Genomic DNA, 27,706 nt, shown 5'->3' with positions numbered 1-27,706 from the left:
TCCCTAAAAGACCAATAAACTTTTCTTCTTGCAGAAATTAGGTTCATCCACAACACACATGTATGGCAACTGGAGGTGGACAGCAGTGAAGTAGCAACTCAGGTTTTTTTCAGCTTTTTGATTAGTTCATATTGTTACTGCAGGTCATGACCTACATCCATTATATGTTGTGTGTATCTCACAATGTATGTAATGAGCTGTACAGGAGGGCGGAACAGCAATGCTATGAACTGAATATGCATGGACCTGGAACAAGGATTACGGAGGAAATTTAGCCTCTTAATGAGGGCAAATCAAACAGTCCAGCCATCTCTGCTGCTCCGAGCATTGCCCCTATTGGCTGAATGGTTCTGTATGTAGAAAACTTCCTCTCTATTAGCAATCCACTAAATTCACAGGATGGAGGAGAGAAGGGCAAAAGGAAGAAAGAGAGAGACAAACACACAAACAAACACACACACACCTTTATCCTGGATGAATTAAACCTGTGAAGGATAAACAGTATCTGTGGTAGCTAACTAACAACACTGAGATAAGAGTGCAGTCAGGCTGATCAGGCCATGCTGCCCATAATAATTTCTGTCTGAGAGACCAAATAAACAACATACAGAGAACTTAAGCCTCATCATTCGGCAGACTCACTGTGATTTTTATTTCTATGTCATGTACAGAGCTGGGTAGAATAGATAAAGGATATTTCTGCATTCCATCATATTGGGTTCATTTACAAGCTGCTGGCAATTGTCATGTCAGCTGTCTATAACTAAATGCACCAATTGCATGAGCCCTCCTATATCATGGCTACCAGTGGTGAACCATGACCTTTAGTGCTGGGACTTCAGTTTGGCCAAAACTTAGCCAGACCAAAAATGGAGCAAAATGGAAAAAGATTTTGCTGAAATAAGCGGCAGGCAAGTTGTGACATGTATTTGTAGTGTGTAGTTTCATATACCCTGTAGAGGGCAGCACACACCATTTGGATAAGTTATAATTAAGTTTAGTTAATTATATTCTAATAAAATAATTATAATTAATTAATAGTTTGTTATTAATATCTGTAATAATCTATATGAATCATTCTGAGTTTCTTATTTTTCCATTTAAGTACCACACACACAGTTACATGTACCATAAATGTCCAGTTGTCTGTCAGCTCTGAAGAAGTCAATAGCCTAATAATTAAATGAAATAAATCAAATATAATGTATTTAAATCTAACATTTGAAATACTAATATGTTAGGCCTTTTCTGAATGCCTAGAACAGGGGTCCCTAACTGGTGGACCGCGGTCCGAGTCCGGACCCACACGCCGTCCTATACGGACCCGGACCTATAACCAATAAATCATTAATAGATTTTAAATTTTGACGGGACGCTTCTATTTTAACTGGCGCAACTTTTCTAGTCTTTCCGGCTTTTCTTTTAGCTGATCAGGAAACGCACAGACCAACTGCAGAGAAGCTGCGTCTGGAGGAGACTGTTGTTAATGACATTAATTGTTTATTACAACAGTCCAACTAACATGATGGTTAATGACATCGACACCAACCAGATGCACTTATAAAATTAAACAATTAGTAGCTTTTAAATTTGTATTCTCTTACACAACTAACACTGGTTAAAGTAATAATATTACTGCAAATTATGGTCAAGTATTATTATACTCTGCTTTGTGCTTATGTTTTATCTATCTGTGCATTTATATTGGCACATTGCTTTCTTTTTCTCTCTTTCTTAACTCTTTTGTTTATTTTTATTAATTTAACTTTTTATTATTTTATTTAGTTATTTCTTTATTTTTATCCCTGCTGTTCGCTGTTCATGAAATATGCTCATGTGTTTTTGTTGTCATTGTTATTGTTGTTGTTGTTGTTGTTGTTGTTGTTGTTTTTGTTGTTCAAGGATTTTGGTGATCTGTTTCTATTTTCGGCATCTACATTTTGTTAATAAAAAATTTTGATCACAAAAAGTATATATCACTCTAAATCATAACACAAGTTAGACATTATGATGTTCCGGACCATTGCTTTAGGAAATTTTCTCTAACTGGACCTCTTTGAATTTTAGTTGAATACCCCTGGTCCAGAAGGATCTCAGGTTTCCTGTCTGATGGCTGAAGATTTACAAAGAAACTAAAACTGGATCTGTGACCTTCCTGTGACTACTTGCATATACTGTAACCATGACATTATCTTCTATTTCACCAACACATCCTCATACCTAAACGCCAGAATAGCTTCATTGTCAGTTACTCTCAAAATATTTTATACATATTTTAGTGGCAGGCTTACCGGACCTTACAGAGGTCACATGACATTACACACATGGTTTAAATTATATGGTTAATGGTTGCAGTTTGTTTAGGTTTCTGCAGTAACACAATCTAGTGTGAGGAAAAGGTTGTGCTTTAAAATGACTTTGTTATGCGTGTTATGTGATAGAGGTGACATCACTCACACAACTTAATTCTAGGCATCCATGTAATTTATGTTGTAAAATCATTGCAGTTATATAATGAAAGTACTTGGTTAAGTTTGGGAAAAGATTGTGGTTTGTGTTTAAATAAGTGCACTCAGAAGTGATGCAATGAATGTGACATCCATAGTAAAATTTTAAGTAACTCAAAACATAAAATAACTCTAAGTTTACCTTTGCACACAGGGCTCAAGGTCTCTTGTGTGAAGGTTCTGTGCTTGTTTGATCCTCCTCCAAGTGCAGAGGGGTGTAACTATGAAGCAAAATTAATGTGTTAGCGAGCTATGTTGAGTCTAAAGTCAGGATTTTCAGTGTCACAAAGGTGGCTCTCTTTTCACCTGGCTAGATCACCATGGTAACTTATGCTAAACTCATAACCTGATCGGGAGCAGGTTAACAGTGGCACAAACTGTATGCATCGCGCTGTCATGATGGTAACCTCCGTTTGGTGATGCAGAGTCATTTTTCCCGTTTGCTCAAGATCATATTATCACTTTAAATTGACATGGTATATAATCCACACAGTAAAATAATGATGAAACAACTACAGACACTTTGGATACTTTTTACTGTTATCTGTTTTGTCTTGGTGATATTGAAGCTCAGATCACTGATTAGAAAATTCATCATCATTTATCACTGACAATCTTAAATCAGTTGCACTCATTTTACGTTGGTTTGGTCAAAGACTTCTGTGATCTCCACGCCTCTGTCATCAAAGGACAGTGTCAGACTTCATCATGTTTAAATCTGCTGTATGGAGTTTTATTGTTTAATGTGCAGTTTTCATGTTAGAATAAACGGCAGCATTAAGACCACATTTAGTCCATCAGTCATTTTCTGACATCATTCTTCTTCTCCTGCTTTATTTGCAGCAACAATGTTGCTTTTTGCCGTAATGTATTTTGTATATTTTCCACATAATTATAACAACTTGATGATTTTGACTTAAGTAAGTGGCTCGATCACTTCATTTCATGTGGAAGAAGAGTCAAATGATGCAACAAACGCCCCTTTTATGTGAATGCGCACAAAGCCTTAAAATGAGAACCTGGATTAACAAAGCAAGTTGATAACCACCATCGTGACACCCGTTATCTCTGATTGTGGTTTTAGGATTTGTCGATCCAGATCATGTAAAGAAAGCCTGGCTGTGTTGAGCTTGCTTCGTAGTACACCCCTCAGACCTTCTCACTCCTCATACTTCTCCTGTCATGCTTACTACTTCTACTAGGAGGTGCCGTCTAACAAAAACATATCAGTCAGAATGAGCTGCTTGCACTTAAGACCACTTACTATTTACTTACATTTTTCTAGTGAGGACAGGCTGCATTCTACATGAAACAAAAATGACAAAAAGTAATGGTATTCATATTGTGGCTGGCTGGTGGATATATGCTATTTTTAAGTGTGTAATTAACCAACTAAACGCTACATCTGTTAACAACAAACTGCTTAATTAGGCCTTGTTGTAGCTAATATATCTTCTTGACTGAAAAGATTTTATGCCCAAACTATTCACATGATTTATTTCTCAGTTTATTAAATACAGGTCTGAAAAATCATTTACACACAACTTTCAAATCCAGTGTTACTGTTAAATTTCTGACCAAAGATCTAACATGGTACAGCCATATTACTCATTTTATTGTACACGTTATTTAGGGAAGGTGATTCAATTATATCTGACATTTTCAGAAGCATCGGTGGAAGCTCAGCTCAGCTCTTCTGCTTCAGTAAAAGCAGTACAGCAGTGTAGCCATAATACGTTACAAGTAACAAAGTCCTGCATTGAAAATGTTACTTGAATACAAGTACAAAAGTATTAGTATTAAAATATACTTAAAGTACTCAAATAAAATGGCCCATTTCAGAATCATTTTCATTATAAGAGTGGACTGGATTGATGTACATGTGTACATTGTGATAATGTTGCAGCTGGTAAAAGTAGAGATTCTTTTAATTAATAATTACTTCATATGCTACAAGGCAGCTTATGAATTTTACCCCAGGGGCTCAATTGTCATAATAAAATTTCATAATTCATTTGCTGATTAAATCATGTATGATCTGAATCTGCCAAATTACTAGTACTAATAATTGTAGTGAAGTGAAAAGTACTTCTCAAAAGTTCTGATGTTGATGTTAAAAGCTGCAGAAAATGGAGATACTTGACTAAAGTTCAAGTATGTCAACAACTTACCTAAGTACAGTATGAGTAAATGTACTGAGTAACATTCCACCACTGTCTACAACAGGGGTGTCAAACATACGGCCCGCGGTCCAAAACCGGCCTGCCAGAGGGTCCAGTCCAGCCCGCGGGATAACTTTGCCAGGTGTGAAAATTACAGCGAAGACATTCATTTTAGGGTTGAAAGGATTCCTAGAGTAATTTGAGTAATTTGATTACTAAAATCTGTTTAAATCTGAACAACTGTACAGCACACTGTTTCACATGTGGGGGTTATTAAAGACCAGAGTATTGATGAGTGCTGACATTTAAATTTTGATGTAATTTATTATCACACGGCTGCAGCATCTCTCCTCTCTGCATCAGTGCAGCTCCTCCATACACACACGTACAGTACAGACACACACATACAGTACAGACACACAGAGGAGGTCAGTGTGATTCTCTGACCCTGTCTGTATCTGATCTGTTGACTTTCTTCATCAGCAGGATGTTTTATAAAGACAAAAAGACTAAAGCTAACTCGCATTCTGGGTTTTTCCCTACATATTAATCCACCCTCGATTCAGTTTTCACAGCAGCAGAGAAGCTGCGTGTGGAGGAGACTGTTGTTAATGACGGAGTTTATTACAACAGTCGAAACTAACATGATGATTAACGACATCGACACCAACCAGATGCACTTATAAAATTAAACAACTGTATAAAGAGGCCTATACGTAAAACAGGAGAGTCTGTGTTTCTCTGTGAGAAACTTTCAGACCTTCTGACAGCAGAGTGAACAGGTGAGGGAGGAGAGGAGGGCAGACTGATCACTAATCAATCACTGATACTGTCATCCTCTCGGACTGATTAAAAAATAAAAATGCCAATCCACACAAATAAAGTCTTTGTGTGAAACACTGCAGAGTGTAACATCGTGCTGTTTAAAGACAGTCTGCTGTCTGTAGTTTGACAGAGAGACAGAGGGTCGTGTCTTGAAGGGAACCCTAGACCCGCGAAAGATCACGAGAGTTTGATTATTTTAGTAGAAATAATGGACACAAATCTTGCAAGAGTTGTGAAAATAAAGAGTTACCTTCTAGACACGACCGAAAAAGGTGCACAGCTCCAAAAACAGAAACTCATGTCGTGGTGTTGATGTTTTTAATGTAATGTAATCTGCTGTGATGGAAAAAATACTCAGATTCTTTATTTAAGTAAAAGCACTAATACCACGATGTACAAATACCTAATTACAATTTAAAATTCTTGTAGGTTATTGGTATTTTTTGATGCCTAAATACAGACCTCTCGCCGAATGTCAGCTGGGATAGGTTTCAGCAGCCTGCGACCCTTACGGAATAAGTGGTTACAGAAAATGGATGGATGGATGGATGGATGGAGTTAGTTCACTCTTCTGTTTGTGGTTTCTGCAGACATTACTACCTTTACTTTTACCTTTGTACTTGAAAAAAGTAGAAAGTAAAGTAAAAACAGTAAAAGTAAATCTACATTAAAAGTAAAGTTACTTTACTGAGTATTTTTACTTTAGCAATTTATAGTTGTTCATTAATAATGTAATTATTAGTAATTAGTAATGTAATAGAAAAAAATGCAGAATACGCAATATTTCTTATCTGATTACTCGAATAATCGCCAGAATAATCAATAGATTATGCTTTAATTTTACTGGTTCGGCCCACTTTAGATCAAATTGGGCTGCATGTGGCCTCTGAACTAAAATGAGTTTGACACCCCTGGTCTACAAGAATGCCCAACAAACTAAAGTACAAAATAGACACCATGAGTGAATGTTATCAAATGTAGCATAGGAAAAATAAAGGGACATGAAGCAGGACCTTGAGGATCTGAAATTACCTGGGCCAACAAAATGGCTGTCTGGCTATCTCTTATATTCTGACTGCTGTGCTTCATTCTGATTTTCACTTTGATTTCCACTGATTCTCTTCTTGTATTTCTGTATTTCTTTTTAGCTGAGGTATCGAGAGAGGCTGGAGGAAGTCTGACATCTCTGTTGGTTCAGCCCATCTCTGCATTCCTGGCCAAGACATTACTGTCCTCTCCATCCACAGAGCAGGGAGACACCTGTGTTCCTCTTGCCATGCCTCCCAACGCAGGTAAATACTAGCACCATCAATCGATTAAAATATTTAATCACGATATACTACGACTGTCTATAGTTAATTGCAATTAATCACACATTTTGTGTTATTCAAAATGTACCTTAAATTGATATTTTTTAAGTGTTTAAAATGTAATTTAAGTGTAACTTTATTAAATACATTAACCAAAAACAATGATAAATATTGTCCAGAAACCCTCAAAGGCACTGCATTTGGCATAAAAAAAAATGCTCAAATAATAATATGACAAATCCAAGTCCATCACGCAGATGTTATTTATTTATTTATTTATTTTGTATTATTATTGTTAATAATAGTTAATTTCATTAAGAAATGATGATGATGAAATATTCCTGTTTTTGTCTTAATGCAGCAGGATCATTTACATCTATCAATTTGGTCTTTACAGAGACAGATATTTTAATCTGTAGTGTTTAAACCACAGAATTGTACAGTAACATCAGGATTCATCATCAATAAAGTTTTTATATCACACTTCACACACTCGCTCTCCACCCTCCCTCCTCTCTGCAGCTCGTCTCTCCTCCCTCGTTGTTACGATCAATCAGCATGAAGTAATAAAGTATTTTAAAATACACAAATCAGACTTGGAGTAAAACATGATCATAAAAAATTTTATATCAGGTCGACACATCTGTTCACATTCACACACTTTCTCTCTCTCTCTCTCTCTGCTGTGGATCAGCCTTATTTTTACTTTTACCTGGTTTCAGGTGGAGCTGCAGCTCGATCAGCACTCTCTCCTCTCCTGCCAAGCCTGTTTACATTGTTGGGTGACACGTACGCTTCTCGTTCTTGGCATGCCTGTAGCTGCTAGTATACCCTCAGAGAATGCTGATTGGCTCACCGCACCTCTGGTGCAGACACAAACAGATAGCTTCACAAGGTAACTCTAGAGTGCCTTTCCAATGGATAAAATTTGATAAAGTGCCCCATGCCCACTGGTGGAAAGAATGTGGTAAAATGCCTCATTAAGGCACCCTAACAGTGGACAAAATGTGATGAAGCAACCTCTAGTGTACCCCTCCAGTGGCTAAAATGTGGTAAATGCCTTGCAAGCTGTCTTTCCAGTGGACAAAATGTGGCAAATTGCATCCTATTTGGTGCCCCACCGGATGCAGCTGGTGTCCTTATTTTTTTGGCTCCTACACCTCAAACAGCCAGTCCACCACTGTCTGAATCCAAATGAGGGTAAGCATCATCCAGTTGGTGCTCATAGAGAAAAACATGTCAAACAAATAGATACATATAGAAAAGAAAAAAAAAACAAAAACAAAGGGGGGGATACTAGACTGTGCAGCAACAACATGCATCACTACAGGCTACCATACCACATAATTATACCCACAACATTATGTTATGAAAATAATTACAGTCACACAATTAGTTTATCCTTTGCATTCATTATTAGCGAATTACAAGAAACTATTTGTTCTGTGTTATTATGAAAAATAATATATAATAACATTTAAATAATAAATAATAATAATGAATTGGGTATGGCCAGTAGGGGCACAATGACTCCCTTGAACTGTGCCTGTAGTTGCCCCCTTTGAACTATGACCAAGCTGCTACCCCAAGTGAAGGTGTGCAAGGTTTTGTCCATGATTGAGATACAGTGTATATGTGTAGTGTCTATTGAAGATGACAACTCAGGCATCATATACATATCTATTTATCTGTTCATGTATCATGCATCAGCTTCAGGATCACCCACATTCTCCACAGAAGCAGAAAGTGATTCTTTTTGTGTCAGCATGTAGATTTAAAAAAAAATAGACATCCAATTTACAAGTGTTTGGCATGACAGCAGTCTTGATTATGTTATCATCTGTCCTACAGACGTCCTGCTGCATCCAATTACAAGCTGTGTAGGGATCCCTTTGAATCACACTGACTGCAGTAGCAGGGCAGGGTCACTGTTACGTGTCTATGAGAACACTAAAGATGCCTTCTTCTCTTTGACTCACATTACAGTCGAAATGATTAGTCAATTAAAAGATCAACAGAAAAATATTCTTCAGTGTTTTTGTTTTAAAAAGGATTAATTTTTGAAGTAAACATTCTCTAGTACCAGTTTCTAAAATACAAAGATTTGTTCTTTTTTTTAATTTAATTATGAAGAGAATGATTTTGGAATCTGGACTGTTGGCTAGATGGGACAAGACATTTGAAGATGTCACAAGTTTAAGATATTTTTCATGCTTTTCTGGGGACTATTTTATTGACAAAGCAATGATCAGAAGATTAATTTTGATTAAATCTGTCATTAGTTGTAGTTGTTAGTAGAAGTGGTCAAATGTCACATTGATTGTTAATTGATGTATTGGATTTTTTTGACATATTTTTACAGTCTCACTGCACATTTACCTAATTTCTTTTTTGTCCCCGACAAATATGTACAGTCCACATACAGCATCTTTTTTTCTGGAGTGCAGTATGACAATAATTCTCTCCACCATTGCTGCATAGATGGTAGATTCTTTGATTTCTAATTAATTAATATACATTTTATGCTGCTGTCTTTATTATAAGTATTAATTTCTTTTCATTGTTATTAACCCCTTTAAGCACTTCTACATCCTCCTGACACTGTAAAAAAAATGCCTCAAAATTGAAGTTGTAGCTCATCATATCCAAGGCTGTGATAAACCCCTCAAAGAAATCCCATTAGCATTTAGTATATGGCAAATACATTTTTCATGTCTTTTTCCATAAAAAACAACAGGGGCATTATGTAACCAAACTGACATTTAAAGGGTTAAAATTCTGAAAATGAATTAATATTTAGTATTAATAATCTGGACAGATGAAGGTTAAAAAATCGATTCAATCAAAGTGGAAAATAATATTAATATATAAAATCTTTATGGCAGTTTTTCTATGGTGACCATTTTTCATCCCAAAGGTGCCCAGTGTAACAATTTTTGTTAAAAGCCCATTAATGTCTTTATTATTTCTAATGTCTGTTCTTGTCTCATCATTATCAACCCCTTTATGCACTTTTACATCCCCCAGTATCAACATTCGGGGAGTTGATGTGATTGCTTTTTGTAGTATTTCTGATATATATTTATAGATATTATTCCAACAATAGATCAATTGTGTGCATTTCCAAAACGCGTATGCTATCCCCCTTATCTGCATTTCATCATTACATTTACCTTATTTATATTAACATGCAAGCATTACATTCTTGCATATGGAGGTGACCACTGCAAAACTCAAAGTACACAAAAGAAAGAATTATTAACACAAAGTCTAAATCATGGGTTCAGGACTTGACTAATCTGTGTCTGAGTTGTTGTTTTTGTATCATTCTGCTGATGTGAATGGATCACCGTCACCACCGCCTACCTCTGCTAACATGTCAGTCACACTGTACACTGACTCACTGAGTTCATAACCTGGACTCTGCAGCAAACGCGACCTGGGTGAGTCACAAATGTGACCTGACTCATTTCCACCGCTGCTGTAATGTCTGCTGAAAGTCTTTCACAAACACTGTGTTAACATTCAACTTCAGTCTCTTTGTCTGTCTTTCTTTCTTTTTCTCTCCCACCCACTTGTTTACTTGTTTGTTTGTGTAAGTGTCATGACAACCTCTGATAAGTTAACAGAAAAATACAGAAATGTAAGGCATACTCTAGTAAATGACAAGGATAGCCATGTTGTGATCACCAACTTCAAATATGATCACCACCCCCCAAACAAAAGATTTGTAAGATGACTATTGTTGCCAAAGGACTCTGGTGGCTGTGGAGAGAGCAATATAACAACTTTAGGTTGTTTCCCATCAGAAAGGGCTGTCTGATGGCAAGGTAAAGTAGTAAAAATATTCTAAATGTAGCATGCATGTAAACATCTCTGCTTTAAAATGTATAGAAGCGCTTAGCCAATATTATATATTTTGTTGAGTTATGTATTTCCCAAACATTTCTGTGAAATGTGTGAGAAATACATGATAATGAGGTACTGTAGAGCTGCAGAGATGACCTGGCCTAAAGATCTCAGTCTTCAAATGAAAAAAAAAAAAACATGTTTGTTTGATTCAGACCTCAATAAATATCACATCATCGTGATTTTAATAGTTATTCTTTTCAGTGAACATTAAAACTGTAATCTTTTCCACTTATCATATTGCATATCAGAATTGCAATAGCTATTTCAGTCAAAACAATCACAATATGACTTGTTTACCAAATCAGGCAGCCCTGGACAGACCTAGAGAAATCCATAATTTTTTCAAGGTAATGGAACATTTTCTACTAGCCGCTAGTTGCTATAACTTCTGGGAAAACACAGGATACATCGGAAACATAAATACTGAGAGCATACAGATTGGATAGTGTGGAAGGAAGTTGATGAATGTGACAAAAAGTAATGTAAATAAAACTTAATACTTTACATCATCAATGAACATGATTACTGTCACACTGATTTTCATGGTGGTTGTTCAAATAGAAGCAATTCACGTGGTTCGAATTATAGAGGAGCTAAGGTTGCTGTGATAAATAATAACAGTAATATATATGGCGATGCTGTGTGTTTATTCTCTTATCACGTTCCCCTTTCATTGTCCTATGTAAAAAAAAGTCTCAGTAGGTTCATTTTGATTCACAAACTCTTGACATTAGTTTACATTCACAAAGATCAGATGATGATGTTGACACCTGATACCAGGCTCTGTGAAAACCTTAACCCTTAACCCTTGACAGGGCAAGAGATCGCTTTACTTCTCTGTGGTTTTAGTAAAGTTCACTGAATGTTTAATAAATGTTCAGCTTTATTGTTTTTATCACGTGATGTGATTCTCAAATGAGTAGCAGAAAACCACTGCCTGTCTCCCCCGCTGATTTCATGGGGAAAAAAGTATGAAATGTTACAGATTGTATTAACTCTCTGTAGTATTAAACCTAGAATTCTTTCTACAGCCATGCAACTGGCCATACTACCACGCACTCCCATGTATGTGCAGGAAAACAGGGCTCCACCGAAAGCCACTGTGTTATACAAACCCTGACAACTCCCATGATCCCACACTACTTCTGATGTCACCAAACTGCAATGTTTGACTCCTAGAGGCAGAATTTACATATTTTATATTTTAATTAATATTGCGATTTTCTGTCATTTAAACACAAACCACGATTGTCTGTTTGATTCCAAGCAAGTTTGTTTTGTGCTTGAACCTCACCAAACTTTAACACTGTGGTATCAGATCAGAAACAGTTCTTCATGCAGTGGTATTGGAGGGCACACAGCAGGTCAATCTGCCAGTAGGGGTAGTGTCAGATCAGACAATGCTAGTGTGCCATTCCAAACATTTTTTTGACATTTAATTTGGATGACTTGTTGACAAATTGTACGAAGTAACGGCATCATTAAATGTTTAGGAGGCTTTACCACTTTTCCAAGCCACAAAACAAAGCATCTTCCATCCTTAGTGTTTTGGTACTCAGCTTCAAGAGCCCTTATCTTGTGACCCTATGTGTGGATAAGGAAAGAGCAAGAGGAATAAAGGTAAGGAGGCATGCAGAGATAACATTTAGTCTATATGTTATAGGCAGTTGTACCTGTCGGCCAGCAGGCTGGTCAGTGACTCGTATAGAATGTAGCTCTCACTCCATTATCTCAAGTCTCCTCTAACACAGTTCAATCTAAAAAAAAAAAAAAAAAGTCCCACAAAAAGATTAGCATTCATAGAGCTTTATATATAGACCTGCTCTCTAACCCTTCTTTTATTGCATTCCCTTTTATTGTGGTTGTATGCCGTCCCTGCACTTGTTATTTTGTGCTGTTTAATTACTTGAACTATTTTTATTGCGGTACAGTTTTGATTGCCTTGAAATGTGACTTGGGGCTTGGGTGCACCTCATGGTCAGGTCATCATAAATGAGATGCACTTCTTAATTAACCTATTGTGAATGAGGTGAGAGAAGAGATGCAGGGACACGCTCTTACTGTAGGAGCCACTGAGACCTTCCTTCACACAAAGAAGAGAGAATGAATAGATGGAGGGATTAAATAGTGATACTGTCTTATTGATGGGATTTAAACAGTCCTTCTTAAACACTAAATCAGAAGGGAATTAGGGCAGGTCATTATAGACCCTTGGGGCAAAAATAACCATAAAATGCTTGTGGAAAAAACAGTGTTCAAATGCACTCTTGCAAAAGAAGACAGAAATTAGCAAGTGCAGCAAACACTCCCTTCGCTTGTCTCATTTTAGGGAGCCCACATACAAATTCAAGCATGCCAAAAAAGGAGAAAGAAGGAAATATACAGTATAGACAGAATTTAATTTCCTTTGCTGAAAAGAGATGAACAGATGATAAAGAGAGCAGCAGGGATCTTTTCCCATCATTTGAATGGGAGGCTGCTGGGTAGAAATGTAGAAAGCAGCTAAATAGGAGGAAAGAAGATGGAGGTGAGGGTGGTGGTGGTGTTGAACAAACATGGTTCAACTTGGTTCAACCAAATTTCCAAACAGTGCTATTTTTCACTTACATCTGATGGTATCTTACCATACTGATGCTTCTAGTTTTATGTTCTGAGGTTTTAAAATATGTGGCTGTGCAGCCTGTTCTCATTCCCAGGTTGATAAATATTGATGTTTTTCATGACCCTCGGCATCTCATCAGAGTCACAAGGTACTGTAGGAGTCTGTTCATGTAGACACATCTTCCTAAATGAATAATGCATCTTTTAGAAAATACTGCACTATTAATTTTAGTTGTTTATTTTTTTGGTCAATGGTACAGTCATTTTATGCTGCCTCAAGATAGCAATGACCCTGCAATGCCCCATACCACACCTTAATGTAAGGTCAACACACCCATGGACACATGTGGGTGCAAGTGCATTTACTACTTACACAAATGGAGGCTGGGCATGTAAATTACAACTGCTTCAGTTAGAAAATAGTAACAACAGCTGCACTGTACAGTGTGCCGGGTTGCACCAGGCAGAGGATTGAGGCAAGTGTAAGGATATGTTTTCCTAAAATAATAATAATAATAATAAACTTTATTTATATAGCACTTTTCTTAACAAGGTTACAAAGTGCTGTACAGAAAAAAAATAAAAAATATGAGCAGCCAAAACAAAGAAAGAAACAGCAAGTAAAGCAACACACCATAAAAACACAAGGAGTTAAAAATGCAGAAGGTGAAATCACATCACAAGTACAGAGATAAAAACTGGTTTAAAAAAAATAAGTAATAAAAATAAAAATAAATAAATAAATTAACCAAGCTGAGCAGTGTGGGAAAACCACATGACTAGGATCAGCAGTTTGCAAAAGCTTTCCTATAAAGGAAGGTTTTCAGCAAGGATTTAAAAGAAGCTAATGAAGTAGCCTGCCTAATTTCGATAGGGAGACTGTTCCAAAGCTGTGGGGCTCTGACAGCAAATGCCCGGTCACCTTTGGACACGAGCCGGGATCTGGGGACAACCAGGAGAGCAGCATCCATAGACCTCAGTGACCGCTGAGGCACATAGCAGATCAAAAGGTCCTTCAAATAATTCGGAGCAAGGCTGTTTAATGCTTTAAAAGTTAACAGAAGAATTTTAAAGTCAATACGAAATAAAACTGGAAGCCAGTGTAAGTTGGCAAGCACTGGAGTAATGTGTCCAAATTTTTTTGTGCCTGTTAAAATTCGAGCAGCAGCGTTTTGAACTAATTGGAGACGATGGATGGAGCTCAGGTTGATCCCAGCATAAAGTGCATTGCAGTAATCTAATCTAGAAAAAATAAAAGTGTGAATAATTTTGTGCAAGTCAGTAGGGGACAAGAAAGATCTTATCTTTGAGATATTTTTGAGCTGATAAAAGCAAGACTGGACCACACTTTTAACATGAGCCTCAAAACCAAGGTCTGCATCAAAAATCACACCAAGATTTTTTGCTGTCTGCTTAACATTTTGATTAAGAGAGCCAAGTTTGCTGAGAGGTGGGCTTGTGGGGTGTATTTGACCTACTATTAAGACCTCTGATTTATCATCATTAAGTTTTAAAAAAATTTGTGACATCCAGCATTTTATATCATTGAGGCAGGCATAAAGATTATCTAAAGCACTGGAGTTATTGGATTGTAGGGGGACATATAACTGTGTGTCATCCGCATAGCAGTGATGGGAGAGACCATGGTTTTCTATGATCTGGCTCAGAGGGAGCATGTAGATTGAAAACAGCAGAGGGCCAAGGATGGACCCTTGCGGAACACCACAGTTAATCTGAGTGACAGAGGAACAAACATTTGATATCATGACTGAACTGGTTCTATTAGACAGATAAGAGTGCAGCAGTTGAAGGGCAGTTCCCTTAATACCAACCCAAGCTTCTAAACGGTGCAAAAGGATGGCGTGATCAATTGTATCGAATGCGGCACTCAAATCTAAGAGCACGAGGACAGAGCAGTCACCTCTGTCTGCTGTTAGAAGTAGATCATTACAGACCTTCACCAAGGCTGTCTCTGTGCTGTGGCGAGCTCTAAAACCAGACTGAAAACTGCTAAAAATATTGTTGTTATGCATAAATGAGATTAATTGGATTGAGATAACTTTTTCCAGTACTTTCGATAGGAAAGGTAATTTAGAAATGGGTCTATAATTGTCCAGTACTAGTGGGTCCAGGCTTGTTTTTTTCAGTAGTGGTTGAATTATTGCATGTTTAAGACTGTTAGGAAAGTTGCCAGTGGTCAGAGAGCAGTTAATAATTTGTACAATAAGAGGAGCAATGGTGGGAAGGACCTGCTTTAAAAACTTAGTTGGTAAACAGTCTAAAACACAAGTGGAAGAGTTCATTTGGCTAATTATTTTACTGAGCTCAGTGATATCAGTGGAGTCAAACTGGGTGAGGGAGGCAGGATTATTGTAGGCGATGGCTAGATGCTGCGAATTTGGTACAATCTTGGACCGAATAGCTATTATCTTACCAGTGAAATGCGAAGCAAATTTCTCTACCCAAGCATTTCCAGGTTCAAAATCCACAGTGGTTGGAAGATTTAGAACAGAATCAATGACTTTGAATAATATTTTGGGGTTATGAGAGTTTTTTGATATAATTTGAGAGAAATAAGCTGATCTTGCATCATTCACAGCTGACTGATAGCTTATCATGAGTTCTTTCAAGGTGGTAAGAATGACAGGTGATTTAGTTTGTTTCCATTGACGCTCATGTTTTCTGCATTGTCGTTTTATAGAGCGGGTATGATCATTAAGCCAAGGGAGAGTTCTTGATTTTGGCTTTCTATTTTTCAGGGGAGCAATGAGGTCCAAAATAGAGAGACAGTGGCTGTTAAGCACAGATAACAGTTCATCTGAAGATTGTGCGAGAGTATTCGTACCCAATGAATTTGAGAAAATGTCCCTAAATTTGTCAGCAGAATCAGCAGTAAATATGCGTGATCGTGTTGAGGGTTGAGGTTTAGGAGACAACAAAGAGGGTAGAGGAGCATTAAAAATGACAGCTTTGTGGTCTGATATAAAAACTTCCACTACTTCCACGTTGTCAGGGCAAAAGCCAGAGGACAATACCAGATCCAGGATATGACCTTTGGAATGAGTTGGCTTATCAACTGATTGCAACAGATTGAAAGATTCAATTAAATCTACAAAATCATGAGACATGGGCCGGGAGGGGCAACATACATGAATGTTAAAGTCACCCAGTATAAGCACTCTGTCAAATTTAGAAAGAACTATAGATAGGAGTTCAGCGAATTCTGAAATAAAATTGTTATATCCTGGCGGTCTATAAATTAAGATACATACAAGAGGAGCAGGGCCAGTGATAATAAAACTTAAAACCTCAAAAGAAACAAAGTTCCCAAAAGAAACAAGAGGGCACTTAAAGCAATTCTTATGAAAGACAGCTAATCCACCACCTCTCCCAGAGGGACGAGGGAGATGGAAATGTTTAAAATCTGGGGGAGTAGCCTCTATTAAAGCAGCAGAGTCTGCTGGGGTCAGCCAGGACTCAGTCACCAAAAAAAAAGTCAAAATTGTTAGCAACAATCATATCATTGATTATGAAGGACTTATTACAAAGAGACCTTGCATTCAAGAGGCCAATTTTATTACTCAAAGAATCCAGCCTTGAGAGAGGAGCAGATTTCCGACTGAGTGGGCGGAGATTGGAGGTATTAGCTCCTCCCCGAGGTCTACCAGGGTAGTGAGGTCTGTTGCTGCAGATGACAGGAATTGTAAAACATGGGTGAGGTCGATAGGGGGAGCATTGTGTCTGGGCACAAGGGGGTGCTATTGAGCCTGCACCTTGATGAGGTGAAGATGAGGGCGGGGCGGGGAAAAAGTCGTCCTGACCGGAAGTGACTGGTGTCGCAGCAGAGCCCCATTGTTCACATGAACTTGAAGCAGGACAGAGTCAGATAGCTGGAGCATTAACAACTGAATGGAAAATGTTGTGCGTTAAAATACGAGCACCCAGCCTGCTAGGGTGCATGCGGTCCTTTAAATAAAAAGACTGACGGTTCCAGAAGAGGTTAAAATTGTCAATAAAAACCATGTTGTGCACTGTGCAAGCAGACTGGAGCCATGTGTGAAGACTAAGAATCCGGCTAAAACGACCGACACTTCGGCCAAACGGAGGTATGGGGCTGGAGATAAAAACACGCTTTCCACAGCCGTCCAGCAAGTGGAGAAGCTTGTTAAAATGACGTTTTAATGTTTCAGAGGTTTGGTCAGAGACGTCATTGCAGCCGACATGGATAATTACATTCTTAGCACAGGTGTGCTTTGCTAGGAGGCTGGGAATCTTGCACATGATATCCACTACCTTAGCACCTGGGAAACAGTATGTCTCAGCTGACCTTCTTCTGACGTGCCTTATTATTGAATCGCCGATAACCAGCGTGTTGGGTGAAGCAGCCGGTGGAGCTGAAGATCTCGCCTTCGGTAAGGCAGCATAGGACGGGGGCTGGAGAGAGGAATTTGTGGGGTGACGGCCCCGCGGAGCTGGAGTGAAGTTCGGCATTGACCGGCGGGGCGTGGGGCGAGAGGCTTGCCCAGGTATGTTCACCGAGGGAAACGGAGAACCGCTGGGCCCGGATGATGTGATGGGAGGAGGAAGAGACTGCCGGTTCCCGGGCAGAGGTGGAAAATCATGCAGGTCGAGAACATCAAATCGGTTCTCCAGCTGGATGCCATTGGCAGCAGGGGTGCGAGAGGAGAGCCTCCCCTTTTTGCGGACACCGACATCGACCCAGGGCTCCGGGTGTGATGGCGTTGAGCTGACCGGGGCTTTGGGCTTTGCCCCGAGCCGAAGCCAGGAATCCTCCGGAACAGCCACTGAATCCGAAGAATCCGAAGCCGCGGTCGGAACACCAGCAGCAGCAGGAGGAGTGGAGCTAGTGGCCGGCGTAGCATCAGTGTCAGCCGGCGGAGTGGAGCCAGCTGCCGGAGCAGCAGCTGCGGCAGCCGGCGGAGTGGAGCCAGCGGGCGGAGCAGCAGCCGCAGCAGCCGGCGGAGTGACGCCAGCGGCCGGGGCACCATCAGCAGCAGCCGGTGGAGTGAAGCCAGCGGACGGACCAGTGGCAGCGGAAACAGTGTTGTCGAGGGGCCGAAAAGGCCCTGCGGCCGGAGCACCTAGGGCGTCGGGCAAATACGGAGCAGTAGCCTCCAGTTCTTCATTGTTGACCGAGCCTTGTGCGGGGCCAAAGAGGATAGTATCCAAGTGTCTCTCAGCTTCCTGGATTTTGTAAAGCGTGGATATCCTCTGCTCCAGCTCAAGGATCTTTTTGCCGAAGTAGACACAGCTCTTGCAGCCGGATGGCGAGGTAAGTGGGGCCATGGCCACTTTAGCCTGTGTTCAGCTTGTGTCTCAGATAGCTTAAGATCCAGGTGTCCGATTGCTAAAATCCTTAACTCCGATTAAAATATATACTTAAAATCGTCAAGGATGTTTAGAGTGTAACGTAAATATGGCTAAAACTAGATAAAAAGGGCAGTTTATGCCTGAGCTATACAGCGGAGAGATAAAACGCTGACAGAACGCCGACGCATGCGTGGTGTTGAGCTGGCGTGAAACACTGTCTACCAAGATTTTTTGGTGCCTAAACCCAACCAAACTGCAACCATGTCACAAGATACCCTATAGGCATGACAAATACTTATTTGATGATCTGGGATAAGAATGAGTTGGGCTGTGAGATTTCTGCCATCACACCAATTTGGAGGAATTTCTAGTGTATATGTGTTTCTCACAACATTGAAAATGACACTGACAAATGGCTCTGTAAGGCTGTACAGCAATGTTTTCAGTTAAATGCTAACTAAGAATTCCATGACAATCCATCCTGTAGTTCATCTTAATGGTGGTGCAAGAGGAAAAGTTGCAAGAACAACAAAGTCAAGGGGATTCATCGCCTGGAAGCCATGAACGTGTTAAATTTTATGAAAATCTATCTTATAGTTAGCAAGATGCTTTGAACCACAAATGTAAACTTAATAGCTGAAAAAAAGACGAGCTCCTCTGAGGCCAGTATTTCAAAATGTTTAATCTGGATCAGAATCTTCCAGATTTTGCAATCGCTTTTCTTTTTTTTTTTTTTTTCGCTATCCCAGATAAAAACTGATCTGGCAGATTTTGTCCTGTTCTTTCAAGGAATATTCAGATAAGATCATTTGGATCCAGATCCCACCAGATCAGATGATAGAACCTAGATTTGCAGTCTTTGGATAGGCCTCTGCCTGTTAGTTAAAGTGTCATTTCATAACCACGGTCATGTGAACCTGTTGGGAAGAAGTGCAAATCAGTTTGCATATTATTATACTGCATATTCACTTATCAGCATTAGAAGACAATACATTGGTCACAACTGCTGAATTTACTGAGGCTGGATATTGTATATATCTGTGCTTTAACTGTCAATGTACACATAAATAGAATGTTTAATTATTATTATTATTATTATTATTATTATTATTAGTAGTAGTAGTAGTAGTAGTATTGTCCATGGAAACCAACACATAACTGTTTGGTGACTATACTACTTTTTTCTTGATCAAAAGACCCTCAGTAAAATAACCTCTCTAATTAACCGTCCAGCTGGTCCATCTAGTCGCAGTGCTGGGAGGTCAGGGTCTGTTTGCGGCTGTGTAGATTGTTCAGGCATTAAAAGTGTCTTTTTAACACCCAATTTAATCATTTAATTATTCTTCTGCTTCTCCTAAGACTGATTAAATATGTTCCATGTGTCCTACATGTCACTACATCCACCTTGAATCCATGCTGAATCCACCTCTGCAGCGGGATCAGGATTATTCTGATTTTTAGCATTAAAACTATCCTGATCTGCACCTGGAAGTTTTGAAATACCCCACAACAACATCTGATCTGGATTCTGGGTAGAACTGGATTGCCAAATCCGTGTACCAGTTTTGTAGGATCAGGATAAATATCCTGGTTTTGAAATAAAACTAATTATGAGATTTAATCCTATCTGGATAACTTGACCCATCACTAAGCACCGCCCTCCTTAGTTACTGTTGCTACACCTGCTAAGCTTTCCATTTTCGCACTGCATTTATACAGTGATAACAGTGACAGATTTAACATTGAATTTGGGAGTTATTTTTGAAACATAAGGTCTCTGATTCCTTAGAGGAGTAAATAAAAGCAGCTTCTCATTTCTAGCTGACAACCATGGATTTTGTCAGCTAAAGCAGATTTTGTGTAGCTAGCTGATGTAAGCTAATGCTAAAGCCAACTCAACTCGAGTCAGCTGAGAAGTCTCCAGCTGAATTTTGAATGTTTCCATCTGACACGTTTTAACACAAGAACCGTGTGAAAGTGTTTATGTAAAATCAGCTAGCAGCTGTGTACATGATATAACATCAATGCTAACAGACTCAGGCTAAAGCTAGCTTACAACTCTGGTCAGATGGTGAAACATAGCAGGTGTATCTACATGATAGATGACAGAAAAGCACTCATTAATGTAGGGAAAGGAAGCACAGGGACTCGATTAGCGTAGTGGACCTCGAGACAGGTCACCCAGCCAAACCAGATGTGATAAGAGCTAAGAAGCTAACCTGGCTTAGACCTGAGACAGCGAGCCACAGAGAGATGCATCGTTGAACAAATGTAGATGCAGTGGTGTCTAACAAGTTTGTCTGGAGGTAAAGTTACTGCAACTAGCAAGCTAGCATTAGTTAGCCAGACATGCTAACATTCGCAGTTTGTTAGAGCAGGTGAAGACAGAGTTTAATCCATTCACCACACATATGCTCTTGTGCTTCACATAATTGAGGGACAACAAAAAAGATGCCACCATCCAGACTCATAAAATCAAGTATCGCTCTTCTCAGAGCCTCCTGCACACCTTCAACATGGAGAGTTTGACAGCCCTAGTTAAGGTTGCTTAGCTATGATTGGACAGCTGCTATACAAGGCTTAGTGAAGGGTCAATTCTGCATTAAAAGTTTGGAAATACTGGACCCTGCGGACCATGAAGTCACTGCAGTCCATCCAAACTCAAGGACACGTGTCAAACTCAAGGCCCACGGGCCACATCTGGCCCACGATTCGGCCCATGAGATAATTTCATGTGTCTATTATGAATGGCCCGTTGGTAAATAGCACTCCCACCACTCATACTACAAGTCCCACAATGCACTGTGTCAGCTGCCGCGCAACTCGAGAAATAAATCAGCAAAGTGAAGACACGAGCTTCTGTCAAATGTAAATTGTAAAGTTGCCTAAACAGGCTCGTCTGTTTAGGCAACTGACTCAGTGCAAAGAAACACAAGTATAAGAAGAGGGAGATGAACTGCAGCTCCACCTGAAACCAGGTAAAAATAAAAATAACACTGACCCACAGCAGAGAGAGGGAGAGAGAGAGAGAGAGAGAGAGAGAGAGAGAGAGAGAGAGAGTGTGTGTCAATAATGGACAGATGTGTCGACTTGATATAAAAAACTTTTTATGATCATGAATCATAATATTAATGTACACTTCTGTGGTGTGCGATTTCTTTTACTCCAAGTCTGATATGTGTACTTTTAAATATTTATTTGCTGCATTATTGTAAGTCATGATGAAGAGTCCAGACTCTGTCTCTCCTCTTCATCTCCTCAGTGTGTGTCAGTGTGTAGTTTAACCTTTTCCTAAAATACAGCTGGTTCTGTGGTGTTACATTTTAAATCTGAAGCCTGCAGTTCGCCATAGAAGCTACAGTTGACTTTTCTATTGAAGTTCTCAGTGCGTTTTGGCCTTAATGTTAAATTGAGCAGGTCAATATGATCATCTGTACCTGATGGGCTGATGGGTTTGTAATATTATTATATGAGCATATTTTTATGCCAAATGCAGTGCCATTGAGGGTTTGCATGATTAAAGTGTGCGATATCTTGTGTGCAGACAAAAAGCAAACATTTTCAAATGTAACCCCCACCTGGATATGTGAGCTGAAATATTCTGAGCTGAAATATTCTCGTTTTCCTTTGTTATTGTTGAAACAAAATATATTTTAAATCTTATTTATTTTATTGAGGAAAATGTTGTTGCAGTCTGGCTGTTCAAATTCATATTTCTGAATAAAACAGTCAGTTTTAGACTGTTCAATAAATCTTAATCGTGTTTGGCCAGCTACTTAGACTGTGTTTTAAATTTTGGCCCCTTCTGTGATTGAGTTTGACACCCCTGCTCTAGGAGGTTGGTCTGTTACAAGGTTTAATAGCCAAGAATTTGATCTTTTCAAATGTATTTTTCCAGAATAATTGATATGTAAAAATTAAAGCCCCCAGAAAATATAGTTTTGTTCCAATTCTCAAAAATGTGCTATCTCTTAGGTTTGTTGAGATCTTGCAGTTTTGGCCTTTGGATCCCATCAGGGTCTATTTCATTAAGGTTGCCGGGGATAGTAGGCTTGACATATTGAGGGGAATAGCTATGTGTGCTGGTGTGTGTTGTTGAGAGTGTGTGTGTAACACAGAGATGAGATGGGTAAAGTAATACAGGGAAATTCCTGCTTTTGAGCATGTAAATCCCTTTTTATCTCAGCATCATTGCCGCAGGCCTCCACCACACTGCCACCTCCTGCTCCTTGACTCCCTCATTCTGAGTCCTCTGACTTTAACTTAAGCCCCCCCCCATCTTACCCCAGCAGGTTTTGGGGGACATGAGAGGGACCTGTCATCTCTTGTTGCCAGTATGTTTCCCCATTGTATGTGTGGACGGTCTGTCTATTTCCATTTATTCCCCAATAAATCCAAGCAGCTGGTCACTGACTGGAACACTGCTTTCTGCTGTTTCCCATGTTGCACAGATAACACACACACACACACACACACACACACACACACACACACACACACACACACACACACACACACACACACAGTTTGTCACCGTTATGCACCCATGCTTCCTGAGTGAGTCACACAGACAATCAATGATGCACCCCTAAAAAACCAGTGGCCAAAGACATGAGTACAATTGATCCTTCAGTGTAGGGGAGAAGAATGTGCATTTGTATGCCCTGGTATTGTTTTCAGTTGTGAGCTTTAAGCCCACGGTGTTAGTGCTATTTCAGAGAATTTTAGCTGAATAGGATTTTAAGGTTTCTTTGGTGTCAAATTGTTTTCTGAGAGTCTTTTCTTGACACTTTGGGCACTTATTAGTGTGTAGAATCTTATCTGGGTTGTATGTGTCTGGCAATGGATATCTTTTGTGTATCACTGGATCTAAATTGTGTGTCAGAAGCAGTTCCAGCTCTGGCAGACATACTGTTGATTTTGGAGTGCACATTTTGTGTGTACATGAGTGTGTGTGCCCATTTGTGTTTGTCCCCACTCTCTGAAGACAGGCATCTGTGTGGACCGAGTCTAATGTACATCCAATGATTCTGCAAGGTAGGCTCCTTTTTGAAGTGTTTCCATTACATCAAATGAATTTGAAAAGAGGGAGAGAACGGGCGCAAGAAAGAGGGAGAGAGAAAAAAGCCGAGACAAAGCGAGAGTATGAGAGAGATGTAATCTGTCTCCAATCGATTCGCTGCACCTCTGACCACTCTTGGGATCCCACTATCATTTGTTTCCATCTGTCTGCCTCCTTTCATTTTTTTTCTCTCGTTTTAATACCTTTTCTACTTATTTTTCTCTTTTAATTCCCATTCAATTAAGGCTGGCTATATTGGCTGGCCATTGGTTAATTGCTCAGGGGCCCTCCACTGAGATCAGCAGACCTTAACGAGATGATGTGGCTGACTTCACAGTACTCTCAACACTGCATATGTATGTGTGTGTGCAAATTTGTTCATTTATGTCAGCATTTTCAGTTCTTCTTCATTAATTATGGGTATGTGTTCTTGCTGTGCAATATTCAGGCACAAGCTGTAATTCTGCATACTTAATATTACTTTAATTATGATGCATCCACACATTTTTGGTGGAAATCTCATTTAGTAGGTTCTAGCATTACTAAATCATAAATTCATGAATACTCGTCACTTGTGAGCAGTTTTTCCTTCCTCTTTAGAGGGTCTACAGGACAGGAAGTGTCGCACACTGAAAAGATTGTAAACCTCCCAAGGAAAATTTTGATTAGTCATTTTGGGCTACATAAATAAAATTCGGTTGATTGATTAATACTGACAATTTTTCTAGACCCAAAAAATTGAATAAATGACTGTTGTTACCTATGTCAACTTTGTAGGATGAGTTTAAGTGCATTTGCCCTCCTAATATACCCTACGTCTTTTTCTGTTCCTCATTTTTGAAAAATTGTTCATGAAAAAGTGGCATTTTCATCTCAGCATCAACATTTCAGTCTTTAATATCAACACTTTTTACAGCAGCCATATTTATATAAAATGGCAGGGAAACACAGGTAGTGTAGTATAGCTTTTCCAGTTAGCCGATGTGCACAATAGCAGCAACCTGATTGTCTTTGACCTGAATGGAAGACATCCTTGATTAGTATCACTTGTAACACCTGTTTACTTGACTATTTCATGTCAAAATGTCTGCTGTGAAAAAGATCTACTGCTGCTCAGTCTTCAGTGTCCAATAATGTCACCTGGATCACTACCCTCATGTCCGTGGTCATGTTTCTGTATGTGTTTGTATGTGTGGCTGGTGTGTCTAAGAGGGATGTGGCCCGCCTTTCTCATCTTTTCAATCCGTTTAGATTGATTAATTCACTGAACACACCCTGTCCCCGTCAGGCCTTGGGGCTTTTGGCTCTGGCTCTATCTGAGTGGTCTGTCTGTTGACCAGACAATTACCAAGCTAGTCAATCACTACCTCAAAGGCGTGTTGCAAGCCCCTGTTTACCTTGGCAAGGCTGAGACATCATACACACACATTACCACACTTACACACAGCCATACACATACACACACTTTCCCGCTATTTTCAGCTTTGTGTCAGTGTCTGTTCATTCGTCTTCTCTGACTGGAAGACAGAAAGACTCTGAGTCATTGAGCCCTGCCGACACATCATAAACCACCACTTAAGCTTTTGATTGGCTAAGTTGGCTCATCTACAACTATTAAATTTTTATTTGTGGTTAATCATGATCTTCAGATAGACCTTACTGTCAATAAAATAAGTTTCCCACGGCTCCTAAAAATTACCCTTCAAATTAACTGAGCTGCTCTTTAGATATTTCATGGTTAATATAAAATATGAGGATTTGCTCCCATTCAGAAACAAAAAGCATCATGGAGGTCAGCCACTGATGCTGGGCACAAAGGTCTGCCCGGTTCCTCCCAAAGGTGGAGGTGGGGTTAAGTGCAGGCCAGTCAAGTTACACCACACCAAACAGGGAAAACTATTGATGGACCTGGCTTTGTACACAGGGGTACTGTCATGTTTAAACAAGAAAGATCCTTGCCAAAACTGGACACTATTGAATGCTGTAAATACCATTCTATACTGTAGCATTTACATTTCTCCTGATTGACCCATCCCAAGTCCCACCCATTTCCACTCTATGCTCCAATATCAGTTGATCAAGCTTAACAATTAACCATTAGCTAGCTATTTAGCTAGCATTTTACAACATAGCAAAATATTAGCTAACTTGCTGCATGATCGACATCAGTCCTCAGCTAGCTAGTTAAACCTGTTGTTAGCTCTTGTTTTTCTAACATTAGCTAATTTATATATATATATATATATATATATATATATATATATATATATATATATATATATATATGTATGTGTATATATATATATATATATATATATATATATATATATATATATATATATATATATATATATATATATACATCCTCCAGTAACATCTTGAAACCATCTTCAAAATGTGTTTTTCTTTCCAACATAGATGAGCCTAGCACATATTATATCTAATTACAGAAAACAGGGAAGGAGGAAGACGACAAACTTTCTACTGGGTGCCAGTCTTGCTCAGCTCTCATTGGAGCACAGGGAAAAAAGGGGCTGGACCTAGAAATAGTATAGCATAGTATAGTATGTAAATAGAAAGTGTCAAGCCGAGGGCTGCACCTGACTTAAGATTTTCCTGGTTGATCAGTAGTTGTCAGTTGAAGCCATTAGTTAGTTAGTTTAGTTACTTTATATTAATTTAATTACTGAAATGTATATTTTAGAGGCACAAAGCAAGGTTCAGTAGGTTCAGGCTACTATAGCCTAATAACACAATCAGAAAAGCTATATCCTCATTTAGCTCCATTACATTATTATTTTTTTTTTTTCTCAATTTTTCACAAATTGGATTAGTGTTATGGATAGGTCCTGTATTTTATTGGACTATCATCACAAGAATAGATTAAATGACAACATTCTCATAACATGTTCATGAACAGAGTGCATCACTAGGGGACAGACCTTAAGGTACAGCTTAAGATGCACGTAACGCTGAGGAGGCTCTGAGAAACACGGCTCAGATACTTTTGGCCAGGTAATCTGTCATTGGAGCATTTAGTTATTTTGGGATCTAAGGTCTTCTAAAGTTATACACTACTATTACTGATTTTGTTCACTTAATTGATTTAATTGAGTGTCTTTAAATCTTTAATAGTATTTGAAATCATAAAATTAGGGCTGGGACATTCATCTTCATTCATTCACATTCATTCTTAAACCAATTAATGCTGCTGAAAAAAAAAATCCTAGGGACTTCAGCTAGTCAACTGTGCCTAAATTCCTTCTTTGTCACATTTCCCCCCTCTTAATTTTTTAACACGTCTTTCTCTTTGCTACTGTCTCTCTCTGTCTCCTACTCAGAACAAATGCCAAAAGTGAAACAAATTTCCGTGGCAATTACATTGCGAGGCCATGGAGGGAGAGGCGAGCGAAGCAGAACAACTTGAAATGGCTTTATAGAAAGGACTCCCAGGCCCTTTAATTACACCACTATTGATTGCTGCTGTGTGCAGGTTTCCCACATGCACTTACTGCTTTTTCTTCTCAACTCTGCATTTAATACCCTGCAGAGTGTGCTGCTGAGATGCTTCTGAATTTAGATTCTATGATTATATATCAGCTCCTTTCATTAGGTGGCATTTATGGTTTAAATGTCTGGATGTGTGGGTGATAAAATCAGTTTTCTTTATTGCAAAATGTGGTCCATTTGTTGTAGCAACAGGTTTCAGGGCTGTTGATGCCATCACCACTGAAATGAGTAATACAGTTTATGTGATGGGGCTAGAATCTAAGATTTAATGGCATCAAAAGTATCATATACAAAACCAAATAATCATAATCTTAATACATAGATAGGCTATTTATTGTTTTGCTATTAGCAACTTGATCATTTCACTCAGTCATTTTTTGTCACTATGTTATTATTACCATTACTTAGCTTGATTGGTTGGTCCAAGTTGATTTTATCCTTGGTCTCATTTTGCAACATTTAAAATGTCAGTTTCTTATTTCAGTG

General features: G+C 38.9%; 1 protein-coding gene across 1 annotated transcript in view; it reads left to right on the top strand.

The window, feature by feature from the left end:
* Window positions 1–27,706, top strand: part of naaladl2 (N-acetylated alpha-linked acidic dipeptidase like 2) — a 753,458-nt gene that overhangs the window by 440,328 nt on the left and 285,424 nt on the right. The window contains exon 9 of the mRNA XM_084722364.1: window positions 6,643–6,786. Within this exon, the coding sequence (XP_084578490.1) occupies window positions 6,643–6,786 (144 nt within the window). The remainder of the gene's footprint in view (window positions 1–6,642; window positions 6,787–27,706) is intronic.

The sequence above is a fragment of the Lutjanus erythropterus genome, chromosome 7 (genome assembly GCF_056507025.1).
Source record: "Lutjanus erythropterus isolate fLutEry1 chromosome 7, fLutEry1.hap2, whole genome shotgun sequence".
Taxonomy (NCBI): domain Eukaryota; kingdom Metazoa; phylum Chordata; class Actinopteri; order Lutjaniformes; family Lutjanidae; genus Lutjanus; species Lutjanus erythropterus.
Note: the sequence above shows the minus strand (reverse complement) of the source record. Positions and strands in the feature narration are given on the sequence as shown.